Here is a 27726-nt window from a genome sequence, read left to right as displayed (position 1 = left end):
AAAATTTGTCTAAACTCAACTGCTAAGAAAGGCCTAGAAACGACTGTACACGACCCTGTGTACATGTACCGATACGATAACAGAGGAGAGTTCAGGGGCAGCTAAAAAAAATGCCCAACTGCTCCTAAACCTCCGTTCACCAGCAGCAGTGCACATGAGGCCTTAGGAACGAAGGAGGCTGCCACTACTTATTTATTTTAACTGACTCTCTGGCTGTCATTATAATCCTATTTGAATCACTGACCTCAAACAAGCATGCTGATTAGGAGCTCCTAAACCACTTTCTAGGTAGCTACCTTTATTTTTATTGATAAGATGTGTAAGTCGAGGCGCATGCGCGGATTGCAAGATGGTGGACGTGTGAGAGCTGAACTCCGGTCCCAGTCTCCTCGTCTGAGGCTCCTGCTCCACTACACAGCTAACTACCACCCCAGTAGCAGCAGAAGTGCCCAGGCATCCCATGGGCAAAATCGGTGACCAGAAAAACCACTATCCTGGTTTTATTCCACCGCCTCCGTTCCGGCCTAATCAGCACGGGGAGCCATGCCTCCTTAAGCCACAATCCCCCACCTCGAATGTCCCATCGAATCTGCAGGACCCTGTTAAATCTCCTCTAATGGATGAAGGTATGTTACAGATGGTGACTGTTGCCGTGCTGGATATAAAACCCTGCTTCAGGATTTGACTCAAAATGTGACTAAGGAGGTTGGAAAAATTGCACAGGAACTTAGAGGTGAGATTGATCAACTTGGTGAACGTAATGGATACCCTGGAAAGCAAATATGATGAACTTGTCCAATATGTACATGTCCTTGAAGAAGATAGCGCTGCCCTTAAAACACAGCTTCCCAACTTCAACTGCAACAGGAAGATTTGAGGAACAGGGAACGTGGCCAAAATCTCAGGATTCATGGGATCCCAGAGTCCATTAATGATAAAGAGCTCCATCAGTATCTTCTGGCTCCTTTTGTTACCCTGGCACCTCATATCCCTGATATTGATTGACACCTGGATAGAGCCCACAGGTCATTGCCTCCCAAACCACCTCAAGGTTCCAACCCAAGGGACGTTATAGTTCGTCTTCACTACTACGAAAGCAAAGAAGCGCTTACTATTGCCACCCGTAACAAATCTCGCATAGACTTCAAGGGCGTTAAGATTCAAATCTTCAACGATCTCTCACCCATTATGCTAGCTAAGGAGACACAATCTACACCCCGTCACCACCCATTTACAAAGCCACCAAATTGCCTATAGATGGGGATTGCCCTTCCCCCCATCTACTTCTAAGGATGGCGTGTAGTTCCCTCTAAAGGATCGTCATGAAAGCGAGGCATTCATCCGTAACCAAGGCCTTCCACCTATTCCCGAGGACCTACAGATTCCTATTCCTATTGCAAAGCCGCTTCTGACACTGGCCAAGATCTGGACCCCAGTACGTCGGAGATCGCGGAAAGCATCTGCTACACCTCAACAGGCTGCTCCTTCCAGATTCCCTACCTGAACTGAATGCAGCTGAAAATTCTTCTACTTTTCCACGAACATTCTACATTTGATTAGTCCGTGTTTGGGAATCTAGTACGCGAGTCCTTCATTTATACCTAGAAGATCCTTTCCCGCTCTCCTGAAGTACTCTTTGTTTTGTTTTTCTGGTTAACTTCTCATCTCCTATTAAATCTGGTTATGTGCTCCCTACAGGACTGGATCCCTGAAGATCTTTTTTTTTCCCTCAGGCCTTCTACAATGTTTTTTTTCCCCCTCAATGATGTTAACCTTTTTGATTTTTTTATGTATATTTTTTTTAAATATATTTTTTATATCTTTTGATATCTTTTTCAGCAGGCCTTTTTTTGGCCTTCTCTGGGTTACTCGATGCACCCTCTGTTGCATCATTTCAACAAACCAACCTCAATGTATTTTCTGTTCCATGCACCGTAGATGTGTGTCAATTTCTCTATTATCTGAGCTAACATTGAAACTTATTATGATTTATAATGGCTCTTAAAGTAAAGTACTTTCCTGTAATGTGAAGGGCTTGAATTCCATTCAAAAGATGGATAGCTTTGGAGGAATACAAGGCCTCAGGAGCAGATGCAATTATGGTCCAGGAGACTAATTTCTGACCTGGGGGCTCCTTTAAGTTGGCTTCCAAGCACTTCCCCACTACTTTTGTCGTGACTGACCCCTCCTGGAAGGCCGGCGTAGCGGTTTTAATTAAACGCTCGAGCCCCATTCAAATACTTTCTTCAATATTGGATACCCACAGTCGGTTTCTGCTCCTGAAGTGTACCCATCTGAATATGTCCTTTACCCTGTCAAACATATATGCCCCTAATTCGGTACAGATTGGTTTTCTCACAAAAGTTTTTGAAAAACTTCAGACTATTTCACAGCCCTTTATGGTTATAGGAGGCGATTTTAATATGTGCATGTCCCCAAGCAAAGATAGATTTGCCTTGCTTCAATCTACTCCGCTGGCCCAAGCTCAAAATCTGTCCACCTCTTTGCAAATTGGTTCGCTATTACAATCTTTATGATACATGGACAGTAAAACTTCCTACTCACAAACAATATACATTCTTTTTCCCTCCTCACAAATTATACTCTAGGTTAGACCGCTTCTTTGTGACTGCGCCTTTGCTGTCATATGTAGTGACTTGGGAGATAAATCCTATCACATGGTCGGATCATGCACCTATTAACCTAGATATTGTATGAGATCAGATCCTACCTCACATTTCACACAAGGTAAACTCAACGACTATGTCATCTCTACAACTGCCCGAGATATCCTGTGAGCAACGTTCTAAACTTTATTCGCCTATTACGGCCGAGGAAATTGCTGAAGTGATGAACCTTTTACTGTCCCATAAGCCTCCGAGACCTGATGGGCTCCCCTATTCTTACTACAAAACCTTCCTCCCAACATTAGGCCCACACCTACTGGCCCTATTCTCATCATTGTTCAAAGGCACTCTTCCACATTCCCAACTTTTACATGCGTGCATAACTGTTATACCAAAACCAGGCAAAGACCCCTCACTAACCGATAACTATCGTCTCATAACCTTGTTAAATTCAGACTATAAAACATTTACCAAAATTCTAGCCAATAGACTCTCGCTATTGCTGCAGTCTCTAATACATAAAGGTCAGGTGGTCTTTGTTCCGACTAGACACACAGGAAACACCACAGCATGTATAATAGATCTGATAGATCTAACTAAGACAAAACGCCCTGTCATAGTTTTGAGCTTGGATGCTCAAAAAGCAAGCTGGCCACACATGTTCGCAGTACTATCACGATATGGGTTTTTGGGCTCTTTCATTAATGCTTTAAAGGCTATATATTCATATCCCTCTTCCCAAGTCCAGCTGTCCTCTCATCTGTCGCAGTCCTTCCCCCTAAGTAACAGTACCAAACAGGGTTGCCCTTTGTCGCCTTTATTTTAAGTCTGGAGCCTTTGGCTGAGGTCATTAGGTCTCATCCAGACATCTGCGGTTTCACCGCGACAGCGAGATTATAAGTCGTCACTCTTTGCTGACAATATCCTGCTAACGCTCACCAATCTCCACATTTCACTACCTTATCTACATGATACCCCAGCATCTTTTAGTTCTATATCAGGGTTTAAAATTAATTAGTCCAAAACAGAAGCCCTACCTATAAATGACCCCCAGAGCAACTCGCCTCCCTCCAACATAAATTTTAAATACCACTGGTGTGCTCATACCCTTAAATATCTGGGCATCCACATCACCCCCTCTTTCTCTACTCTCTATCAGGCCAATTTCCCCCCAATGTTCACAGAATTTACCCGACTATTAAATCAATGGATCATCCTCCCTTTGTTCCTTCTTGCAAGAATTAATGTTCTCAAGATGTTGATACTTCCCAAACGTCTTTATTTATTTGAGACGCTCCCAGTGGCAATCCCAATTTCACATCTAAAGGCTCTCCAAAGGAAGTGCCTATGCTTTGTATGGAATAATGCCTCCCTATGCATCGCAAGTTCAGTGGTCCTTGCTCTAAGAAATACGGGGGTCTAGCTGCTCCAGACACAAATATGCATCTAATTTGTGGGTACTGACATTCTGGACATCTAAGAAGGCCCCAAATAAATGGGCCAAAACGGGAATTACACGGTCCACCCATGCTACATGTTGTGGCCTTCCTCGAGCAAACATGCGATCCATGAGATCCATATGCCTAGGCCCAATGTTATTCACGTTATCCATATGGAAGAGATGCTCGGAATGGTTTTCCTCTTTCCTCCCTCTGTCCTCCTTTTTCCAATATGCTCTTTAACCCAGATATTCTTGATAGTTTAGCCTACGAGTGGATGCTACCTTGGACTCAGGCAACAGTTTTCCAGCTTCGACACCTTGTGAACCCAGTTAGGGTCCTTTCACACTGGACGGATCCGAGATGATCCGCCCCGTGAACATCCGCTTGCTCAGCGGGGATCGCTCCGTGGATCCCCACTGAGCAGGCAGATGACAGGTCCATCACTGCACACTGTGCAACGACGGACCTGTCAGAGTGCCGCTCTCCCCTATGGGGGATCGGATGATGACGGACCATAGATTCCGTCGTCACACGATCCGATAACGGATGGAAAAGTAGGTTTTTCCTCCGTTATACTTTTTTGGATCGGAGCGGGTCGGATGTCAACGGACATGTCACCGCTGACATCCGATGCTCCATAAAGGTCTATGGAGGGTCCGTTCAGGTCCGCCTAAAAAACTGACAGGCGGACCTGAATGGATCGTTCATGTGAAAGAGGCCTTACACGTTTGTCTTTTTCAGATCTCCAAGCGAAACACCAGGCCCCTAAGATACTTTTTTATTCCTACTTGCAATTTAAACATTATTTCTCTACAAAATCACCTTCACTGTCTCTGGGAAAAACCCACTACTTTTGAACTCCTTTGTGCTAATGGTCCTTCTGAACCTCAATTAATTTTGTCTATATACAAAATTCTACATGACGCCCTCCCCCTGAGTCCACCCACCCATATTTTAGAGCAACCTCTCTCTTTAGAGGATTGGGGGAAAATATGGGAATCCACATCTAGAACCTCACGTTGTGTTGTGAAGAAAGAAACGGCATTTAAGATTCTTCTTTTCTGGTATAGGACTCCTGACATCTTGCACGCTCGAAACCTAGAAGCCTCAAGTTTATGCTGGAGATGCCAAGCGTCCACAGGCACCCACTTTCATATATTCTGGAAATGGCCAGTTATTAGTTTGTTTTGGTGCCAGATTCAGGATTTTCTGCAAAACCTACTGAGCAACCCCATAACTCAACCCTATACATTACCTATTGGGTTTTCCTCTACCAGGTATCCCTTAAGCTTCAGGGAGACTTATGTCCTTTATTTTATTGACTGAAAATACCGATCCATTCAGTGTCTTAAAGAGTCCAGTACACCTCTCACACTATGGTTCGGTAACGATTGTGACTATCTCCCCTTTGGAGCTATATTTTCTTTCTCCAATGCAGTCCCTTTTTGAAGGTTTAACTTTTTTTTATTTTTTATTGGAAGTTTTAATTCGGTTGTATGGTATGATGTAGTACATATGTGTAACTGAAACGAAAATAGAGAGTTGATTTGTTAGACTACACATTCCTGTGTGCATGTGATACACCCTATATGTTGAAATGCCCTACTTATCTCTTACTTTGTCTGTTTTATAAGGTAATGCCATGGTTTCCAGGTCTGCCATTCTGTTCCTCCTTACAATACCTAGTGCACCGCTGACCTTAAACAAGTGTGTAGGATAGGGCTTTTCAGCAATCACTGGTTGCATGCTTGCTGTAGGTCAGGGACTGATGGGTGAAACTAAGATGAGGAAACACTGGAGTCTGTCCAGACAGGAATACCTTGATAGGCCACCTTCACCCACTAATACATTTCCCTCCACTGTCCTGTTCACATGCTAGAGAGAATGAATATATATATATAATATGGTTTTCGGTTTTCCAACATGCCTGTTGAACAAAAGTCAAACTGAAGATTAACTTCTGTTGAACAGGGACTAAGCCATTATAGTAAGGTATTTTTAAATAAGCCAGTATAGTAAGGTATTCCAACACACTCTTTACACACGCCTTACAATTAACCCCATTTGCACGTTTCTTACTTTTTTCCAGCGGTTTTAAAATCCTTGCTTCCTGGGATAAGCCAGCGCCATGTTAGTATTGTCTTCGAGTCCGTAGTGCAATATCCTTCCTCCCTTTCTGCTAGGCCTTTCTGTAATCTCGCACATGTGCAATGATGCTACTACCCCAAGTTAATGAAACTCCTCCTGAGCTGTCGGGTGCAGGATGTGCAGTTACTCAGCTGCCAATATGACTAATAGATAAAGGACAATCCGCAACTCCATACACGCTCTTTAAATCAGTCCAAATGTATTGTATCTCCATAAAAAATAAAAGTACAGCAGAGGTAGACGCGTTTCAGTCGCAACGGCCTTGTTTACTATGGCAAACGTGTCTCGCTGATCATAGCTGACCTGTTTGACACCACGATCCAGGTATAATATAAGGGGAAGGAAAGTTCTGTTTCTCTATATTTATACCTTGTGGAGTAAACAGGTGAGGTAACAGTGCCACACATTTTACTTGCTAAACTTATTTTGTGATTTAAATTATGCAACAATATGATCTCTGCTGCAGTGTGCCATGCTATGCCGATGTTTACACTCTGTGTAACGTTTAAGGTCACATGGGTTATATCAGAAAATTATGAATGAGACTAATCTAGAGCTATCTCGGTGCAGTGCCACAGAAAGCAGATATGATGGACATGGCATACTTTTTAATGGGCTAACAGCACAAAGTGCATGCTGTGAGTCAGGGAAAAGATGCACATGCATCAGTAATATCAATAAAAAGAATGGGATAGATTACAAGCAAACAGAAATAGTAAGGTGACAACTACAAACAGCAATTTTAACTGTTTTTTACTAATTATTGATATGTGCAAAAATTATGGAGGAGAGCTTGTTACCACTTTAAAATGTGTGTTAGAGCTTATACAACTTTTACTCTCACTAACATGAAAGTCAATGGGCCTGACCAATAGCTACTAAGATCCCGACAATGGTATCCTGGAAAGAACAGGTCACATGCTTCTCCAGACCAAAAAATTTTGGGTATTTCAAAAGACTCTGACAGATGAAATGAGTAAAGATGAATAGGCAAAATGACAGATTCCATTTAAGAATCAATGTCAGCAATGGCAGCTCTTATATTACTATTTTTACAAGATCACTTTAAGCATGAATAAATCTCTGAGAAAAAAAAATTGAAAAATACAATACCCTATATATTTTTTTATTAAAAATGAAAGCAAACTGACCTGGTTATTTGTATGCCAGTATTAATAAACCACCCAACTATCACTGGTAAGCAATAAAGTCACTGTTTTTTTGATACTGTGTAAAATGCAGAAGTCTGTAATAAAAATACATACTGTATACACATTTACCGTACCTGGCAGCATTATCATAATCTTCTTTTTCTACCAGATGTGTTATATAGGCTAAACCAATATCCTAAAAAAAAAATAAATAAAAAAACATAGATAAATGCAAACACATAATCTCACTGTTTAGTAGAGAAAATATACAATATTACACGTTGACCAAAAAAGTCATTATTTTTGAATGGTGTTTTAATTTAAAGGATGGAATTAATTCCACATACATTATTTAAGACTATTTAAGACTTCCTGCAGCAGAATTATGAAGTCACAATCTTTATACCATATTCTCCTTAATGAAAATAAACGAAAAAATCCAACATACTGGAATTTCACCAAAGGAGTCCTCAAAGTATACAAGATCCTGGTATTTAGCCAATCAACATGTAACAAAAATGGAGCTTGGGGTTATTTGAAATCAGATGTATGAATCTGTATTGTCTATATTGTTTTATGCAGAACTAAGCAGCCAGTGTCATGCAAACCATATAAAGCACTTGATCGTTTCAGTGCTCCATCTTCTTTAAAAAAAAAACACATTCCTGAAAAGATCCGGAAGCTGCCTTTGCAGACTTAATATTCTGCAAATGTTAATTGCCTGCCAGTGATGCTGAAACTCGTGCTTCTATACTTTCAGATAAGGATTTTTTTACTTTAATAATCTGCATAACTGCTCTAGGTGGGTAGCTCAGGCTGACTTTAATACCCACACATAAATCAATAGCACTTGTATCCATTTATTTATCAAATCACATCAATATTTTAAGTAAAAAAAAGTACCCAAATCATACCATAAATAAAAAAATTCTACTCCCAAGATCTTTCAAATCTGAGCAAAGATTAGCATTGTTGGGGTTTTTACAACACAGTATGCAGAAAGTTCTGTTTGGAATTAAACAGATCCTGACTAGCAGTGAGTTGGAAGGGCACAAACATGGCACAACAGTATTGAGCATAAGGAAGAGCCTGAAAATGTAAAGAGCAAATATGGATTCTCCCATACAATTATTTCCTTATACAGTTCTAATTGTGTAAGGTTAATTGCAAAGCTGGACACAATAACGTGGTCACCAGTATTATAGGGCTTCATTTTATTTGTGTAGGTTACACATTAAAGCAGAACTAAACTCCTTTCAGCAATGTGACAGTTACATCCCTTGCCATCTGCTGCCATCTTTTTCTTGATGCCAGGTTTTTGGTATTTTGATTGGCCCGCAGGGGGTACGGTCATCCCACGCATGAGCATGAAAGTCAGACATTCTGGCACATCTAAAGTGTGACCGGAATGCACACATGTGGTAGAAAATCTCCAGCAAGCCGGTAAGTTTGTATTATTGCAGAAGAGTCATACAGTAGAATTTCTCTTCTGCAATAAAAAGATGCCCGCTCACAGTTTTACAAAAAAACTTTTTTTTAAATTGCGATTATCCTTTTCTTCTTTCCGTCTTGGCCTTTGCTTAGCTTCTAGCCTCAGCTGTATATCAACGCTCCCAAACCGCCCCAAAGATGCTGCTTGCAGGACTTTTTCTAACGTCCCGCAAGCGCACCGCCTGAGTGTGAAAGAACTCATTGCAACAAATGGGAGGCAGTTTTCAGGCGCTAGTTCTAGCGCTAAAATGCCTGAAAACTGCCTCAGTGTGAAAGGGGTCTCAGTCTTTTTGGGTATAAGTTGATAAGCATGGCACATCTTGACTTTGCAACATTTGCCCACTCTTTGCAAAAACACTCCAAATCTGTCAGATTGCGAGGGCATCTCCTGTGCACAGCCCTCTTCAGATCACCCCACACATTTTCTGTTTCAATAGTTTTTATTTGTTTTTAACAAATAGTAAACACGCAAGAGTAATGCCCGTACACATGATCGGAAATTCCACCAGCAAAAGTCCTATGTGAGCTTTTGGTCGGAATTTCCGACCGTGTGTATGCTCCATCAGACTTTTGCTGGCGGAATTTCCGCCAGCAAAAGATTGAGAGCAGGTTCTCTATTTTTCAGACGGAAAAAGTTCATATTGAAAATTCCGATGCGCAAAATTCCTACGCATGCTCAAACAATTCGACGCATTCTCAGAAGCATTGAACTTCATTTTCTCAGCTCGTCATAGTGTTGTACGTCACCGCGTTCTTGACGGTCAAAAGTTCAGAGAACTTTTGTGTGACCGTGTGTATGCAAGGCAAGCTTAAGCGGAATTCCGTCGGAAAAACCATCCAAGGTTTTTCTGATGGAAATTCCGATCGTGTACAGGGCATTATGCCCACGCAGGGGCTAGCATTGAAGTGGTAACAAGAGTTAGCTCACATGGAAGGCAAAAAAGAAGGATGTCATACACGAACAGAGGAAACAAGAGCTAACATAACAGCAATGAATAGGAGTACTTGTGGGCCCATGAGGACCAACGGGTCCGGAGGGGGTCTCAACAATTAAGGGGTGTCCCCTGGGCCCTCCATAATCCAAAAGGTGGTGCAATATATAGCCTAGACAGATCTGAAAGGGAACAGAAATCAGAAGAAAGTTGAGCAGAAAGGTAAAGCTAGAGGGAAGGAGCTTGTGCACCAACCGAATAGGGAGCTAGAAAAGAGAAGGAGGAGTCTAGGAGGGGGGGGGAAGCTAGAAGATTAGAGACCGTCAGACGGGGGGAAGTTAAGGGCTCAGGAGCACCGGGACCATCTGTCACAGGTGGCCCAAGTTGGCTGGGGGCAGGGTAGGAAATGCATATGACAGAAATGGTTTCCAAATTTTGAGAAACTTGCCATGAGAGTCATTGCGGATGCTCAACATCTGTTCATTAAGCATCAACGCGGTCATGCAATCTTCCACCCCCTGAAAAGGGAACAGATGTTTTTATCCAGGCTTGTCCAATTGTTCTTTTGGCTGACAAACAGATGGGACGCGAGCTTCCATTGATAGGAATAGGCCCGGAATTGGGCAGTGGTTTAAGGCAAACTTGGCTTCTTTTTTGGTATGGGCAGAGGAAACAATGTAAATAAGAGGCCTAATACACGGGACCAGAAGTCCGTTAGTCTAGGATATCTCCACCATATATGAATGACATCACACCCCCCCCACCCGATGGCCACAACCTCGGAAGCAGTGGTGACTGTAGATGGATTGGCATGGGCAATGCATGCAGGAGCACCTTACAGCTGTGTTAAAGGAGCATTTGGCCACAGAAGACCAGGCCCCACTCCAGTCGGCCGAGTCTATTTCGGTCGCCAAGTCTCATTAACACTGAGAATAACCCCACAAATTTTCAATCGGATTCAGGTCTGGGCTCTGGCTGGGCCATTCCAAAGCTTTAATATTCTTTTGGTGAAGCCATTGCTTTGTTGATTTGGATGTATGCTTTGGGTTGCTGTCATGCTTAAAGATGTTCAAACATGTTCAGCTTTCTAGCAGAAGCCTGAAGGTTTTGTGGCAATATTTACTGGTATTTGGAACTGTTCATAATTCCCTCTACCTTGACTAAGGCCACTGTTCCAGCTGAAAAAAAAAACACTCCAAAGCATGATGCTGCCACCACCACCATGCTTCACTGGGGGTATGGAATTCTTTTGGTGATGTGCAGTGTTGTTTTTGCACCAAACATATCTTTTGGGAGATGCTTTTGAGACTTCAGATGTGTTTTTGCAAAATTTGGCCGGGCTAGGATGTTTTCCTTATTAAAGAAAAGGCTTCCGTCTTGCCACTTTACCCCATAGCCCAGACATATGAATATGGAAAATTGTTGTCACGTGTACCACACAGCCAGTACTTGCCAGATATTCCTGCAGCTCCTTTAATGTTGCTGTAGGCCTCTTGGCAGCCTCCCTGACCAGTTTTGGAGGGACATCCAGTTCTAGGTAATGTCAGTGTTGTGCCATATTTTCCCCACTTGATGAAGACAGTCTGCACTGTGTTCCATGGTATATCTAATGCCTTGAAAATTATTTTGTACCCTCCTCCTGACTGATACCTTTTAACAATGAGATCCCTCTAATGCTTTTGAAGCGTTCTATGGACCATGGCTTTTGCTGTAGAACGAGACTAAGAAAATGTCAGGAAAGACCAAATGAAACAGCTGAACTTTATTTTGGGTGTATCAGAGGCACTTTAAATGATGGCAGGTGTGTACTGACTCCTATTTAACCACTTACGCCCGCCGTCATTTTACGTCGCTATTTTGAAGAGGAATATCGTTATGGCAGCAGCTAGCTGCCATAACCCCGGTATCCTCTTCTTCAGCGGGCGGTCCGCTTTCAGATAAAAGTGGTCTCTGCGGCGGACTCGTCGCAAGATCACTTAATTGGCGACAGGAGAGGGACCCCCCCCCCTCCCACCACGCTCCAGTGCCCTCTGCCGCTTACCGGAGCCATCGGTTGCGGCGGAGGCGATATAGTTCTTCTTCCTGTTAGGCATGGAGACGAGTGAGGGGAAGATGGCCCCCACCCGTCTCCATATCATTGCAGTCAAAACATCCCTTCCGCCCATAGCTCTTAAAGATACATGGTTTATTTTATTTCTCAAATGACATTTAATTTTTTTTTTTTTTTTTTTTTATGCCAGATTTACCCCGATCTCATATTTAAGAGGTCCTGTCATGCTTTTTTTTTTTTTTTTATTACAAGGAATGTTTACATTCCTTGTAATAGGAATAAAAGTGACAATTTTTTTTTTTTTTTTAAAGAACAGCGTAAAAATTAAAAATAACAGGTTGTTGCCATTCTATGAGTGGGCACAGTTTTGAAGCATGACATGTTGGGTATCAATTTCTTTCACAATATAAAAAAAAATTGGGCTAACTTTACTTTTGTCTTATTTTTTTAATTCAAAAAAGTGTATTTTTTCCAAAAAAAGTGCGTTTGTAAGACCGCTGCGCAAATACGGTGTGACAAAGTATTGCAACGACCTCCATTTTATTCTCTAGGGTGTTATAAAAAAAAAAATATATAATGTTTGGGGGTTCCAAGTAATTTTCTAGCAAAAAAAAAAAAAAAACTGTTTAACTTGTAAACACCAAATCTCAGAAAGAGGCTCAGTCCTTAAGTGTTAACATTAAAGCCGAGTTCCACCCAAAAATGGAACTTCCGCTTTTCCGGTCCCCCCTCCGGTGTCACATATGGCACCTTTCAGGGGGAGGGGGAGCAGATACCTGTCTAATACAGGTATTTTGCTCCCACTTCTGGGCATTGATACCCGAGCCACCCGCGGGTATCTACCCAACTTCACGCCCCCCCGCTGTCTTCTGGGATACACACAGGTCCCAGAACACAGCAGGGACCAGTGGGATAGCGCAGCGCGAGTCGCGCATGTGCAGTAGGGAACCAGGAAGTCAAGCCACAAGGCTTGACATCCTGATTACCTTACCGAGGATGGCGGCAGAAGCACCCAACAGCCAAGGGATAGATCAGCTTTGGGTGCCAACATCGCTGTATTTGTAGCTGCTGACTTTAAAAAAAAAAAAAAAAAAAAAGTTTTAAAAAACGGCGGAACTCGGCGTTAAGTTTGAATGTGACTGCTTAATTCTGAAGACAGCTACATCCTCAGCATACAGCGGGGACGGAAAGTATTCAGACCCCCTTAAATTTTTCACTCTGTTATATTGCAGCCATTTGCTAAAATCATTTAAGTTCATTTTTTTCCTCATTAAATGTACACATAGCACCCCATATTGACAGAAAAATACAGAATTGTTGACGTTTTTGCAGATTAAAAAAGAAAAACTGAAATATCACATGGTCCTAAGTATTCAGACCCTTTGCTCAGTATTTAGTAGAAGCACCCTTTTGATCTAATACAGCCATGTGTCTTTTTGGGAAAGATGCAACAAGTTTTTCACACCTGGATTTAGGGATCCTCTGCCATTCCTCCTTGCAGATCCTCTCCAGTTTTGTCAGGTTGGATGGTAAACGTTGGTGGACAGCCATTTTTAGGTCTCTCCAGAGATGCTCAATTGGGTTTAAGTCAGGGCTCTGGCTGGGCCATTCAAGAACAGTCACAGAGTTGTTGTGAAGCCACTCCTTCGTAATTTTTAGCTGTGCTTAGGGTTATTGTCTTGTTGGAAGGTAAACCTTCGGCCCAGTCTGAGGTGCTGAGCACCCTGGAGAATGGTTTTCGTCCAGGATATCCCTGTACTTGGCTGAATTCATCTTTCCCTCGATTGCAACCAGTCATCCTGTCCCTGCAGCTGAAAAACACCCCCACAGCATGATGCTGCCACCACAACGCTTCACTGTTGGGACTGTATTGGACAGGTGATGAGCAGTGCCTGGTTTTCTCTACATATACCGCTTAGAATTAAGGCCAAAAAGTTCTATCTTGGTCTCATCAGACCAAAGAATCTTATTTCTCACCACCTTGGAGTCCTTCAGGTGTTTTTTTTTTAGCAAACTCCATGCGGGCTTTCATGTGTCTTGCACTGAGGAGAGGCTTCAGTTGGGCCAGTTTGCCATAAAGCTCCGACTGGTGGAGGGCTGCAGTGATGGTGGACTTTCTACAACTTTCTCTCATCTCCTGACTGCATATCTGGAGCTCAGCCACAGTGATCTTTGGGTTCTTCTTTACCTCTCTCACCAAGGCTCTTCTCCCCCGATAGCTCAGTTTGGCTGTACGGCCAGCTCTAGGAAGGGTTCTGGTCATCCCAAACGTCTTCCATTTAAGGATTATGGAGGCCACTGTGCTCTTAAGAACCTTAAGTGCAGCAGAATTTTTTTGTAACCTTGGCCAGATCTGTGCCTTGCCACAATTCTGTCTCTGAGCTCTTCAGGCAGTTCCTTTGACTTCATGATTCTCATGTGCTCTGACATGCACCCTGAGCTGTAAGGTCTTATATAGACAGGTGTGTGGCTTTCCAAATCACGTGCAATCCGTATAATCAAACACAGCTGAACTCAAATGTAGGTGTAGAACCATCTCAAGGATGATCAGAAGAAATGGACAGCACCTGAGTTAAATATATGAGTATCACAGCAAAGGGTCTGAATACTTAGGACCATGTGATATTTCAGTTTTTCTTTTTTAATAAATCTGCAAAAATGTCAACAATTCTGCCAATATGGGGTGCTGTGTGTACATTAATGAGGAAACAAAAATGAACTTAAATGATTTTAGCAAATGGCTGCAATATAACAGAGTGAAAAATGTAAGGGGGGTCTGAATACTTTCTGTCCCCACTCTATGTGAACCAACCCTCACCTTGTAATACAACTCATTCAGTTTAGGCAAACATTTGTGCTAATATATCCTTTTTTTTTATTTATTTTTTATTTATAAAAAGGAACATATTTTTTTCTTTATAAAGGAACATACAGAAGTTTATTTACTAAAGGCAAATACATTGTGCACTTCCAAGTGCATTTGCTCTAGATGTGAGGGGAAGCTCTAAAATGAGGGGAAGCTCTACTGTTTTCTAACATCCAATTATGTACAAGCAAAAATGTTGTTTTTAATGTTCCTTGCATATGATTAAGTATTCTTTGCAAAGTAAAGCTTTACTTCACTTACTAAGCTCTGAAGCAAGGTTTATTTGCCTTTAGTAAATCAACCCCATAATCTTTGTTCTAAGCTGCATAAACACTGGGGGTGGAGACTGCAGGGGTGTGTGTAGGCAGGAGATAGAGAAATAGCACAACACTGATCTTCCCAGAGAATGGCTGTGCAGGGGAGCATGTCAGCACAAGTCTTGTCCATTGGAGGATAGGCAAGCTTTGCTATCAGCACAGTCAGAAAACTGACCATGCTGGGAAGAAGGATGTGCTCTTATGCCTAGTGTGGTTAGTTTGAAATAGCAAAGCATGAGGACTGGCAGGATCACCAGGTATTTCACACAAAGAAAAAATACAAAGAGAAGATAAATACTTTTAAGTGCAAGTACAGACATCTAGCTGGAAACAAAATGGTGGGGTAACAAACACTTTAAATTTCAGTTTCCAGCCACTATTCTTTACCAGTGAAGATATTCTTTCGTGCTTTGTGAATGCAGTCACAACTATGGGTACTGTTGCTCTTGAAACAATGCTGAACACAATATGTAATACCCTAGCATGTGGCCCAGAGAGCATAGACAAGGAAAAGATAAACAAAAGATTTTTACAATTTTTTTCTTTTTTCAGAGTACCCTAGACAAATAAAAAATAAAAAAGTTGTAAGATACTGGTGTTCACATTATGCTGACCAATTTGACATAAAATCTTTAAAAACGATTACCGTATATACTCGAGTATAAGTCGTTCCGAGTATAAGTCGAGGCCCTAATTTACCACAAAAAAAAAAAAAAATGGGAAAAACTTATTGACCCGAGTATAAGACGAGGGTGAAAATGCACAGCTACTGTAAATGGAAAAGAGGGTCAACAATGCCCATTTGCAACCTCACCTTGCCCATTTGCATGCCTCACTGTGCCCATTTGCAGCCATAGGTCCCCTGAACTTCAAACTCAGTAGTTAAGGGTTCCTAGATGCCCCCTAGCTGCAGCCAAAATTTGGGGTCTCTGAACCCAAAGGGTCCCGAAATGACATGTCAAACACTTTTCTGCAGTAGAGAATTACATTTTGCGAACCTACTTTGGGGCCCCGTATCTCAGGGCTACTTGATGCTAGGATTGTTATGGTACCAGTTCCACTTGGTTTGCACACCAAATTTGGGGTTCCTAGCCCCAAGTGGCCCTGAGATACGGGGCCCCAAAATTGGTTCAGAAAATGTCAAGCACTTTTCTGCAGCAGAGAATGACATTTTCCGAACCTACTTTGGGGTCCCGTATCTCGGGGCTACTTGGTGCTAGGAACTCCAGCTTTGGATATATATGTGGTTCCACTGGGTTAGCACACCAAATTTGGGGTTCCTAGCACCAAGTGGCCCTGAGATACGGGGCCCCAAAGTCGGTTCGGAAAATGAAATTTTTTGCTGCAGAAAAGTGCTTGACTCGAGTATAAGTCGAGGGGGGTACTTTCAGCACAAAAAAATGTGCTGAAAAATTCGACTTATACTCGAGTATATATTGTATAGCTTCCTTTCACATGCTGCTGCAGATTCTGCTTTAGGATTGCCCAGGGCTGCAGCATTAGGGCATTACTTCTGACGATAATAAATGCAGCTCACACTAGTGATAATTGGACAGCATTGTACAAGGACTATTAAAATAGCCCATACGTAACTCAACTTACCAAAACTTCATGTCGCTTAATATTTTTCTGACTGATTTCTGCAGCCATAAGAGCTTCCTAAAAAGCAGAAAAGGTATACAAAAAAAGGTAAACAAGTAAATAAAAAAACACAACATTAAAACAAAATAAAAATGTGAGCCCTGCTACACTATATTAACATCTTGGAGAATTTCATATCAACTTACAGTACCAATAAGTGCACCTGTGCTCAGATTCAAGCCATTAAATTATGTACATATTCTTAAAAGAGAAGTATTTTTTTTTTTTTTTTTCAGACTCTTACTTACCTAGGTGGATGCGGCATCGATCCGACTCTGGACCAGCTCTGTGACTTTATCTGACAGCAGGCTTCAGCACTGCATTCCTGTGACCCACAGGAGAAGTACAGGCAAATGAGCTTTGGCTGTACTTCTCCTTTAATAAGCAGTACAGTAAAATAGCTTTAAAACATGTCATTACAGCCCTCCCTAGCTGCTTTTAATTAGTTTTCAAGCAATTCCGAACGATTTGTCGACTGAAAATCAAAAATTCCTAAATTTTGTGATCATATTGATTTCGAAATTCGACCAAACAAGCCTTCGATTTCACCTCATGTTACAGAAAAGAACATTTGGTTTGTTTAATTTTTCGATTATATTTCTCGCACGATTCTCCCATCATTGATTAGAAATTCGCTCGTTTTTCCAAAAATTTCAAACATGCCCCATCACTCAAATCTGATGGCCCCACGAAAATCAGCCATTGCTGCTGCCCCACTAATATTCTAAAATGGAAACATTCTTGAAAGGTGCGATTTTCTAAAGAACAATCGTTCGGAATTCGACACGTGTATGGCCAGCAAAAGATTGGTTTTAGTCAGCTTCCAATAGCTTAGAAATACCCGCTGTGTACTTAAATTAGACTGGCAGGCCGACAAGATCTGTTCTCCTATATAAAAACTAAGATTTCAATAGCTGCATTATGTACTTCTTTGTACTTTGTACAAAGAAAGGCAACAAAGCTAATAAAGGGTCTGGAGGATCTTAGTTATGAGGAAAGGTTGTGAGCACTGAACTTATTCTCTCTGGAGAAGAGATGCTTGAGAGGGGATATGATTTCAATTTACAAATACCGTACTGGTGACCCCACAATAGGGATAAAACTTTTTCACGGAAGGGAGTTTAATAAGACACATTGCCACTCATTAAAATTATAAGAAAAGAGGTTTAACCTTAAACTACGTAAAGGGTTCTTTACTGTAAGAACGGCAAGGATGTGGAATTCCCTTCCACAGTCGGTGGTCTCAGCGGGGAGCATTGATAGCTTCAAGAAACTATTAGATAAGCACCTGAATGACTGCAACATACAGGGATATATAATGTAATACTGACATATAATCACACACATAGGTTGGACTTGATGGACTTGTGTCTTTTTTTAAACCTCACCTACTATGTAACTTTAAAACTTAATTTCTCCACAATGTATACAAATACAGTGATGAATTTGTTTTAATGTGCTTTCAGCCTCCAAACATCAACCAGGCCAATTCCTGCAAATTGTTTTACAAAGCTCATTTCTGTATGCATCCTGGCACTGCTGGCAGGGTGGAATCTATCAATTTAAAGTGCTTTCACTGCTTTTCCAGAAAATATAAATACTTTGGTGTGCATGGTCTGAGTACAGCTTCAGTTTAGGTAAGTTAAGACAATCATTTGCCACTCTTGTTAGCAGTCCTGAGAGTGCAACTGCTGGGGCATACTATTGTTCCAGTCTGAGAACCATTAGCCAAACAGAGCAACAGTGGCAACCAAGTGCACTGACAGGCTGAGCCAGCTGCCTGTAAGGCATCGTGGTGGATCCCGACATTATTGTAAGGGTCCCCTCCATAGTCTGGAGTGGGTCTATGACGTCAGCTGGTAGTGGACTTTAAGCCCACTGTAAGTTGATTCTGCATCCCAGGAGAGCACAAGTGTACGCCTGTGACCCACATGAGAAGCATAGATAAAAGAGCTTTGACTATACTTCTCTTTTAAAGAGAGTGAAGTACCTCATATTTCTTCCTCCCAAGCAACCAGTCAATATGGTCATCTTGGTCTCTTTCTTTTGCCACAACAACATCTCTTGGGCTGATTATATAAAACAGGGATTCCCCTTCAGCATATTCTGGAAAAAAGAAAACCAAAGAGAAAAAGTTTGATACATTTCAGAGATTCAAATGTCAGTAGAAGATCTCAAAGGCTGAATCATAAAAAGGTACAAACACCACTAGATAGAGCTTTGTTTTTAGCTTTTTACCCAAGCGATAGTCCCGGCACTCATTCTCTTGAAATCCCCTGACCGTTATGGCATCTGAGGACACTTCTTCACAACAATCTGGATTTGGCTGAATTATATCAAGACGTGGTCTGGCACAAAACTCCTTATTCTGGAAAAAAAAAAAAAAAGAACAGCTATTAGAACAATTGAAGTGTTACTAAACCCACAACAGAAAAAAAAAATCTGTCTGTAGACATAGCATGCTTGTTATACTCACTGTAGAACTTAAGGGGTTAATCCTCTGCATTGTGTAAAAAGGCTGTTTTATCCTATAGCCATAAATGCTTCCCTCATGCACTATCTGGGGAAGGCCAGCTAACACACAGGAAGTAGCCAACCTGCGCATGCTCAGTTGTGTCTTATGCTGGAGAGAACATTTACTTGTTCTCAGAGCTAGCCAGGTCACATGATATTGGCATCACACATGTGGCCATGTACACAGGCTGCAGGGGAAATCTCCTCCTACCTGAACTCTCAGCACTGGAGAAACTGTGCAGTTTATCACTGACCGTGTTATACAACCCCTGGCAAAAATTATGGAATCACCAGTGCCTGAGGATGTTCCTTCAGTTGTTTATTGTTGTAGAAAAAAAGCAGATCACAGACATGGCCAAAAACTAAAGGCATTTCAAATGGCAACTTTCTGGCTTTAAGAAACACTAAAAGAAATCAAGAAAAATTGTGGTGGCCAGTAACAGTTAGATTTATAGAACAAGCACAGGGAATAAATTATGGAATCACTCAACTCTGAGGAAAAAATTATGGAATCATGAAAAACAAACAAAATACTCCAACACATCACTAGTACTGTGTAGCACCACCTCTGGCTTTTATAACTGCAGTCTCTGAGGCATTGACTTAATGAGTGATAAACAGTACTCTTCATCAATCTGGCTCCAGCCTTCTCTGATTGCTGTTGCCAAATCATCTTTGCAGGTTGGAGCCTTGTCATGGACCATTTTCTTTAACTTCCACCACAGATTTTCAATTGGATTGAGATCCGGACTGTTTGCAGGCCATGACATTGACCGTATGTCTTTCTTCAAGGATTTTTTTTCACAGTTTTTGCTCTATGGCAAGATGCATTATCATCTTGATAAATTATTTCATCATCCCCAAACATCCTTTCAATAGATGGGATAAGAAAAGTATCCAAAATTTCAATGTAAACCTGTGCATTTATTGAAGATTTAATGACAGCCATCTCCCAAGTGCCTTTACCTGACATGCAGCCCCATATCATAATTGACTGGAAATTTGCATGTTTTCTTCAGACAGTCGTCTGCATAAATCTCATTGGAATGGCACCAAACAAAAGTTCCAGCATCATCACCTTGCCCAATGCCAATTCGAGATTCATCACTGAATATGACTTTCATCCAATCATCCACAGTCCACGATTGCCTTTCCATAGCCCATTGTAACCTTGTTTTTTTTGTGTTTTAGGTGTTAGAGATGGCTTTCTTTTAGCTTTTCTGTATGTAAATCCCATTTCCTTTAGGCGGTTTCTTACAGTTCGGTCACAGATGTTGACTCCAGTTTCCTCCCATTTGTTCCTCATTTGTTTTGTTGTACATTTTCTGTTTTCAAGGCATATTGCTTTAAGTTTTCTGTCTTGACGCTTTGATGTCTTCCTTGGTCTACCAGTATGCTTGCCTTTAACCACCTTCCCATGTTGTTTGTATTTGGTCCATGTTTTAGACACAGCCGACTGTGAACAACCAACATCTTGTGCAACACTGCGTGATGATTTACCCTCTTTACCTACATACTAACAAGCAGATTTAATCTGATGCAGGTGTTAGTGTTTGTATTGAAAATTTACAGGGTGATTCCATAATTTTTTCCTCAGAAATGAGTGATTCCATAATTTATTCCCTGTGCTTGTTCTATAAATCTAACTGTTACTGGCCACCACAATTATTTTTCTTGATTTCTTTTAGTGTTTCTTAAAGCCAGAAAGTTGCCATTTGAAATGCCTTTAGTTTTTGGCCATGTCTGTGATCTGCTTTTTTTCTACAACAATAAACAACTAAAGGAACATCCTCCGGGACTGGTGATTCCATAATTTTGCCAGGGGTTGTACAAATCATCCAAAAAGATATAGAGGGGCAATATTTTAATGTAAAAAGATGATTTATAAGCTGTGGGCACTGTTGGGGGGGGGGGGGGCAGATTAACTATTTTCACATTACTGGGTTTGGTAACACTAAGTTTATAATCACGTTAAGCTTTCAAATATATACACACAACCAAATAGTTTTGCAGTATATTGCTCAAACTGGAAAGGTTACAAAGTGTAGCAGGTTTAAAAGGTTGTCCGCGACTTTGACTGGAGTGTACCTCTATACGAAAACCTGAAATCTATCCCTGAATTTTCCCTTCTTTCCAACAGACATCAGAAGCTAGGAAATGTTTTGCCAGGCAGAGTAAGGCATTTTCTGTTTTTGATCTAAACTGTAGGCAGGCCATGTATTATGCGATTTTCTTTCTTGCGAAAATCGTTAAATTCCCCCTTCAACACAATCAGTATTGATGGGGGAATCCCTCCTGCGAGCCAGGGGCGTTGCTAGGTCTGCAAAAGATCAGGGGCTAGAGCCCACAGCAGGTGGTAAGCAATTTTTTGCGGGCAATGGCTGGTGTTGGCGCTTCAATCATCATGGCATCAAGGTTGATATGGTGTCAGGGTGATTGAAGCGCATTGTTTCTATTGTTACATTCTAATATATAATGAAGTGGTTGAACTCCACATAATGCAGAATCAGTGGGAGCCCTGGGCGTGTCACATCTCCTGCCACCAGATGCAGCGTGTCACTTGCCACCGTCGCCTGTCACCAGATGCAGCTTGTCACTTGCCACCGTCGCCTGTCACCAGATGTGGATTATCACTTGCCACGTCACCTGCCACGATTTGCAGATTGTCACTTGCCATCAGATGAGGGTTGTCATTTTCCAACTGATGTGGATTGTCACTTGCCATGCCAGCCAGTGCCACCAAATGTATATTGTCGCTGCATTGGTGGCAGGCTGGCAGCATTGGTCCATTTAGTGAGGGCAGGAGAACAGTGATATGGGGCGGGCAGTGAGATGATGTTGATCTCTGCTCATCCGCCCGCTTGCTTCTTTCCTCTTTTAGAGTAGCCTCTGTGGCTGGGTCATCTGCTGCAGGGAAGGCAGAGAGGGAGTCAGTGTTCTCCTTATGATCAGCAGGCTGTGCTGACAGTGAAGCCCAGTGCTGCTTTTTGGCTGAGGGCAGCTTAATGGGTGATGAGGCTGGGGAGACTGCAGCTTTCTTAGAGGGAGGCTTCAGCTGTGGACTCGTCCATGTCAGAGTCAGGGTGACAGTCTTTGGGTAGTGGCTGTGGTGAGGCAGGGCGGCCATTGTCTGCGGCATCATCTTGGACTGCTGTGTGCAGCGGCTTCATGAAGATATCTGTGAGGTGGCGGGCACCCGATGTCTAATCGCCACTGGGTCATGGTCCACTAGTGTGTAGGGATTTTCTCTCTGGGAGAGACAGAATCGGCGGGCTGGGATGCAGAGAGCTGGGTTTTTCACCCCGTGAAGCTGAGCAGCAGCAGATCATGCAGCCATACTGCTCAGCGGCCATGGCACATCTGCCTCTCATGCAGCCCGCACGATGCAGCCCGCTGCTTAGGCAGGGACCATGCGGCAAGAGACTCGGGGCTATGAGCTCCAGATTCGGGGCTATAGCCCCAACAGCCACTCCCTAGAGACGCCACTGTGCGGAGCTATTGTGTTCTTGCAATAACCATTGAGTACTCCCGTCTAGCTGCTTGCAATAATCGCACGCTTGAGATACAACATGCTGGTTGTACCAAAGTCCATTGATGGATTTACTTGGGTACAATCAGCCTGCCCATAGACGGCTCAAGTCTTCACTGGTTCCTGCTGAAGCGGCTGAGATTCAAACCATCTATGGCCAGCTTAAAAGGTATGATCACCTAAACCAGTATAGTTTTAAAAGGTGAAAATTTGTCAAAGGACTAACTAGTAAAGTTATTGTCATCTATAAAGCTACACCTTGTCAAACTTATTGACATGCTGAGAAACAAAATCCAAGAGGCAGAGGTAAGCAAAGAAACAGTATAGCGGTGAATACCCACATAATGGGCCTGTAGATAAGTAGACCTTCGAACAACCCTATCTTTTTGATTCTGACTGTAAATGTAAAGTTATAGTTACCCCTTTATCTGAAGTCTCCTTTACAAAGAAGAGCATCACAAACTGATCACAGAGTGGCGCAATTCCACTGATGAAGAATTCTGTATCAAACTGTGAAACTAAAGAAAAAAATCGAATCAAATACATAGTCACTGTGTATATCTAGCAGGCTTTAAAAAATAATCCAGGGAAATGTAAAGAAATAATGTACTGTTAATTTTTAATGAGTGCTCTGTGTAAATTGTTAAACCGGTCTTAAATAAATTTACATAATTCCCTGCACATCAAGGTCAAATTTCAAAACAAGTAGCAATTTACATCCAAACTCACTTTGGCAACTTTTGATGCAATACTCACCTCTAATCTAGAAGCTGCCCTCTGCTGTACTTCTTTTCCACCAATATATGTCCTCAGTCTTCTGATAGCATTGTTTAACCTACTTCCTCTGAGCCCTGGTTCCCATGGACCCGGCCCACCTGGTGACTTGACAGAGAAAGGAGAAGCAGTGTGGTGATGCGCACACCTCTGTCAATCGGCTTTCATCTGCTGTCAACACACTTCTTGTCAAAACAAGAAATAATTGGTACCTTGCACTGCTTCTTCCTCTAATGCCCCGTACACACGGTCGGACTTTGTTCGGACATTCCGACAACAAAATCCTAGGATTTTTTCCGACAGATGTTGGCTCAAACTTGTCTTGCATACACACGGTCACACAAAGTTGTCGGAAAATCCGATCGTTCTGAACGCGGTGACGTAAAACACGTACGTCGGGACTATAAACGGGGCAGTGGCCAATAGCTTTCATCTCTTTATTTATTCTGAGCATGCGTGGCACTTTGTCCGTCGGATTTGTGCACACACGATCGGAATTTCCGACAACGGATTTTGTTGTCGGAAAATTTTATATCCTGCTCTCCAACTTTGTGTGTCGGAAAATCCGATGGAAAATGTCCGATGGAGCCCACACACGGTCGGAAATTTCCGACAACACGCTCCGATCGGACATTTTCCATCGGAAAATCCGACCGTGTGTACGGGGCATAAAAGTGTGACCCAAGCATACCAAATTCGGATACTTCTGCAGCTTGTGTAAAAAATACATTTAACGATGTATTCATTATAGAGTTGCATTAAAGGGGTTGTAAAACGTTATTTAACCTTTAAAATAATAAACAGGTTTATACTTACCTGCTCTGTGCAATGGTATTGCACAGAGTGGCCCCAATCCTCCTTTTCTGGGGCCCCCTCTCTGGTGCTTTAGGCTCCTCCTCTTCTCTGTGTGCCCCCATAGGAATCTCCTTCCTATGGTGGCGCACTCCCGTCCCACACAGCCAATGGCTCCTGCTGCTGCCTCTCTGTCCTGTGAGAGAGGGGAAAGAGAAGAGAGCCGCTGGATTGTGTGAGGACTCAGGTAAGTATTTAGGGGGTGATAAAAAACCTGAAAAATGCAGGGACTGCATTAAAGTGGATGTAAACCCTAACATATTCCCAGTGAAGTAACAGCATCAGATGATACACGGGGATGAAACAAATCTTACATAAGTTTTACATGTATAGCTGGTGTCTTCAGCTTTAGATGTTCTTTAGAAAGTGCACATAGTGTTACAGATTTTCTCTTCCCGTTGAGCACTGGGAGTGGATTTTTGGCATAGCCAAGCCAAGACAGCTGATTGGAGGAAAGGCACACACCCCCCTCCACATAGGCAAAGGAAGGAAGGAATGCGCAGAGCTGTGCAGTGACAAGACCAGCTCTCTGCTAATTTATAGCAACCTCCCACAACACAAATTTCAGGCTGGTTTTATCTCGATTGACTGAGAACTTGTCAGAAGTTATCATGCCGATAACAGAGAAACTAAACAGCAGAAAGACATGGGACTAAGTGCTTTGGAGGGAGATAAGAAAACACCACAGATATATGTGCTTAGGTCATATTTCACGAATCAGGTTTATATCCACTTTAAGATAAAAAAAAAAAAAAAAAGTTTTCCTTTAGAATCACTTTAATCTGTGTATTTTATATCTGCGCATACTTCAGGTGCAATGGGTGAGAAAGCAAAGTGCTTGAGTGACTGACTTAGATTGGCTATATACACTAGTAGATTTTTGTTCAATATTTTTGGTTTTAAGTGGTTTCAAACTTCTAACCATTAGTGGGATCAAATCGACATTTGACGGATCAAAATGTAATTTTTTTTTTTAACTAACAAATTTCTAACATATGTAGCTTTAGTTCGGAAAAGTACATTCACTCCAAAACCAAATGTTAAAGAAGTACAGCCAAAGCTTGGCACTCCTGTGACCCATTTTCAGCAGACAGCAGGCTGAAACCTGCTATCAGCTGACATCACAGAACCGATCCAGGCTCCGGAAAGATCACGACCATATGGTCAGGATCTGCCCACATGCCTGGACCTGTACCAGACTCAGCCTCTCAGCGAGCCACTGAGAGCCTGAGCCAGCCGCTCCCGCCCCCTCAACAGGGCAGAGCTCAAGCAAGCGCTGGAGGGGCAGAGCAGACGGCGGTGACAGACAGTCATTAGCTCTCTACTCAGCCAGCTTTGAAAACCAAGCGATCAGTTGTGTTTGATCACTCGGTTCTCAGCCTTAGAGCCGGCAGGGAACAGATGCAGAATTGGATCCATGCTGCATCCACCTAGGTAAGTATGCTTCTAAAATAAAAATAAAAATTTCCCCTTTTAAAAGCAAGCTAAATTTTTAACTACTTTTGAACAAAATTCATCTGTCAAATGTACTGAGAATTTTTGTAAAACATTCTGTACGCATATTTACAGGAACATTGGTTCGAAAATCTTCTCTACTGCAAGGGAGAATTTATTTTTTAAATAATCCTTTTAAGGTAAAAACAAAAGGTTACAAAATGTGGGCACTGAAAAAGAAAAGGTTAACCGTACATGGAAAATAATAAAAACGATTTTACAGGTGAAGCAGTGGAAATGTTAAATGCTTGAGATTTTTTTTTTTTTTTTTCACTTTTTATTTTTTTTTTTTTATACAGAATCCAATTTCTAGGGTAAAAAAATTAAGTTAATTTACAAGCTGGCAACCCATGGTTTTGGTTATTGTAGAAATACAAATCACAGCGAGCATGCAGTAGTTCCCCAATAACCGAGAAGCCACAGGCATTCGACCTCTGAGCAAATGTAAAAATTAGCTGGAACTGTTCACAAACATTAAGTCAATCAAATCCTGCTGTCTTCAGTCAAACATAAGGCATAGTGGTGATTACACGCAGTATTACAGCATGAAAATAGCTATGTAGGAAATTCGACACCATTTCTTTTCATCATATTAGAAGGGTAGACATCAGAGCCGAGTCTTCTAGAATATTATTTATCCAGAGGCAATATTATACGGAGAAAGCTTTCTGACATACTATTTCACATACAGAAAATGTGTCTGACTTTTCAAATATTGCTTACAGACCATGAACAAGATATGATCGACAAAAGAATGTCAGAATCAAACCTTGACATTGTTCCAGAACAACAATACACACACATGAATTTTGTCAGACTTTAAAAACCAAAAAGCTATATCTGTATGTGCAATAAAAATATTTTTTTTATATACTCGGTTATATTTTTAGTTATTTTGTCATTTTTAATATTTAAAGTTATAATCTATACACAGATATAAATGTTATGTACATATGGAAAAAAAACAAAAACAAAAAAAAAAAAAAAGCTTCGGAGGAGATAATGAGACTTCTTTAATTAACCACTTGCCATCCAGGCCAATTTTGACATTTTTCTGGTTCAATACATTTTTATTGAAGGTTTACAGAAATACAATGGCTATAACAGGAGCATAAAAAAGATGCACATAATGCATCAGAAACAGCTATATAGCCCTGAATCTGAAACATCAATATAAATGTGTAGGACTCCACTGGTCATGAAGTCTATGTTCAAACGAGTCATATAACAAGGGAGAACATGCCAGACCTGGAGAAGAGTAGGGTTCAGAACCCGACCGAGGGAGGGCGCAAGACCACCTCCGAACAAATAAGTCTAGGTGCGACAAAAAAGGAGTATGCACCGGCACAGCAATGCTCTGATGTAACTAAAAGATGAATGGAAAAAAAGGGGGAGGGGGAAGAGGAGGGAAATGCCAGAAAAGGAGAGAAAGAAGAAGAGAGGAAAAAACAAAAAAAAACAAAAAAGGAGAGTGTGGGGGGGGCCTTGGAATGCCACAACCAGCCTAAAACCACATCCCCACACCCAATAGGGAAGGGGGAGTCACAGATGTAGCACCCTATGGTCAGGCTGACAATATTCTATCCATGGAGACCAGATTTTTAAGAACTTGTCATACTTATCTTCCAACACAGCCGTCAAATTCTCATTAACCATGATGCTGTTCATTCGGGTTTTAACTTCCTGGAAGTGAGTAGAGGAGATTTCCAGGAGTGGGCAATAGTTTGCTTAGTTGCAATGAAAAGAAAAAAGTGATGTTTGGCATGCTTTTTGCGTACCGCCTGAATAGGCTTGCCTAACAGATCCTCTACCAGATCTTTCCTAAGATTACAGTGCAGAAGCATGTCAATCAGTGTGTATACCCTAATCCACAGCCTTCAGACTTTCGGACAAGTCCA

The 27726-nt window shown here is 41.8% G+C and overlaps 1 protein-coding gene across 1 annotated transcript in view; it reads right to left on the bottom strand.

The window, feature by feature from the left end:
- Positions 1 to 27726, bottom strand: part of VPS41 (VPS41 subunit of HOPS complex) — a gene marked incomplete in the record, with an annotated part of 438130 nt that overhangs the window by 214532 nt on the left and 195872 nt on the right. The window contains 5 exon segments of the mRNA XM_073630486.1: positions 7503 to 7564; positions 16627 to 16683; positions 18656 to 18771; positions 18904 to 19033; positions 23129 to 23226. Of these exon segments, the coding sequence (XP_073486587.1) occupies positions 7503 to 7564; positions 16627 to 16683; positions 18656 to 18771; positions 18904 to 19033; positions 23129 to 23226 (463 nt within the window).

This window comes from Aquarana catesbeiana, linkage group LG05 (genome assembly GCF_042186555.1).
Source record: "Aquarana catesbeiana isolate 2022-GZ linkage group LG05, ASM4218655v1, whole genome shotgun sequence".
NCBI classification, from domain to species: Eukaryota; Metazoa; Chordata; class Amphibia; order Anura; family Ranidae; genus Aquarana; species Aquarana catesbeiana.
This window is presented reverse-complemented; position numbering and strand designations above follow the sequence as displayed.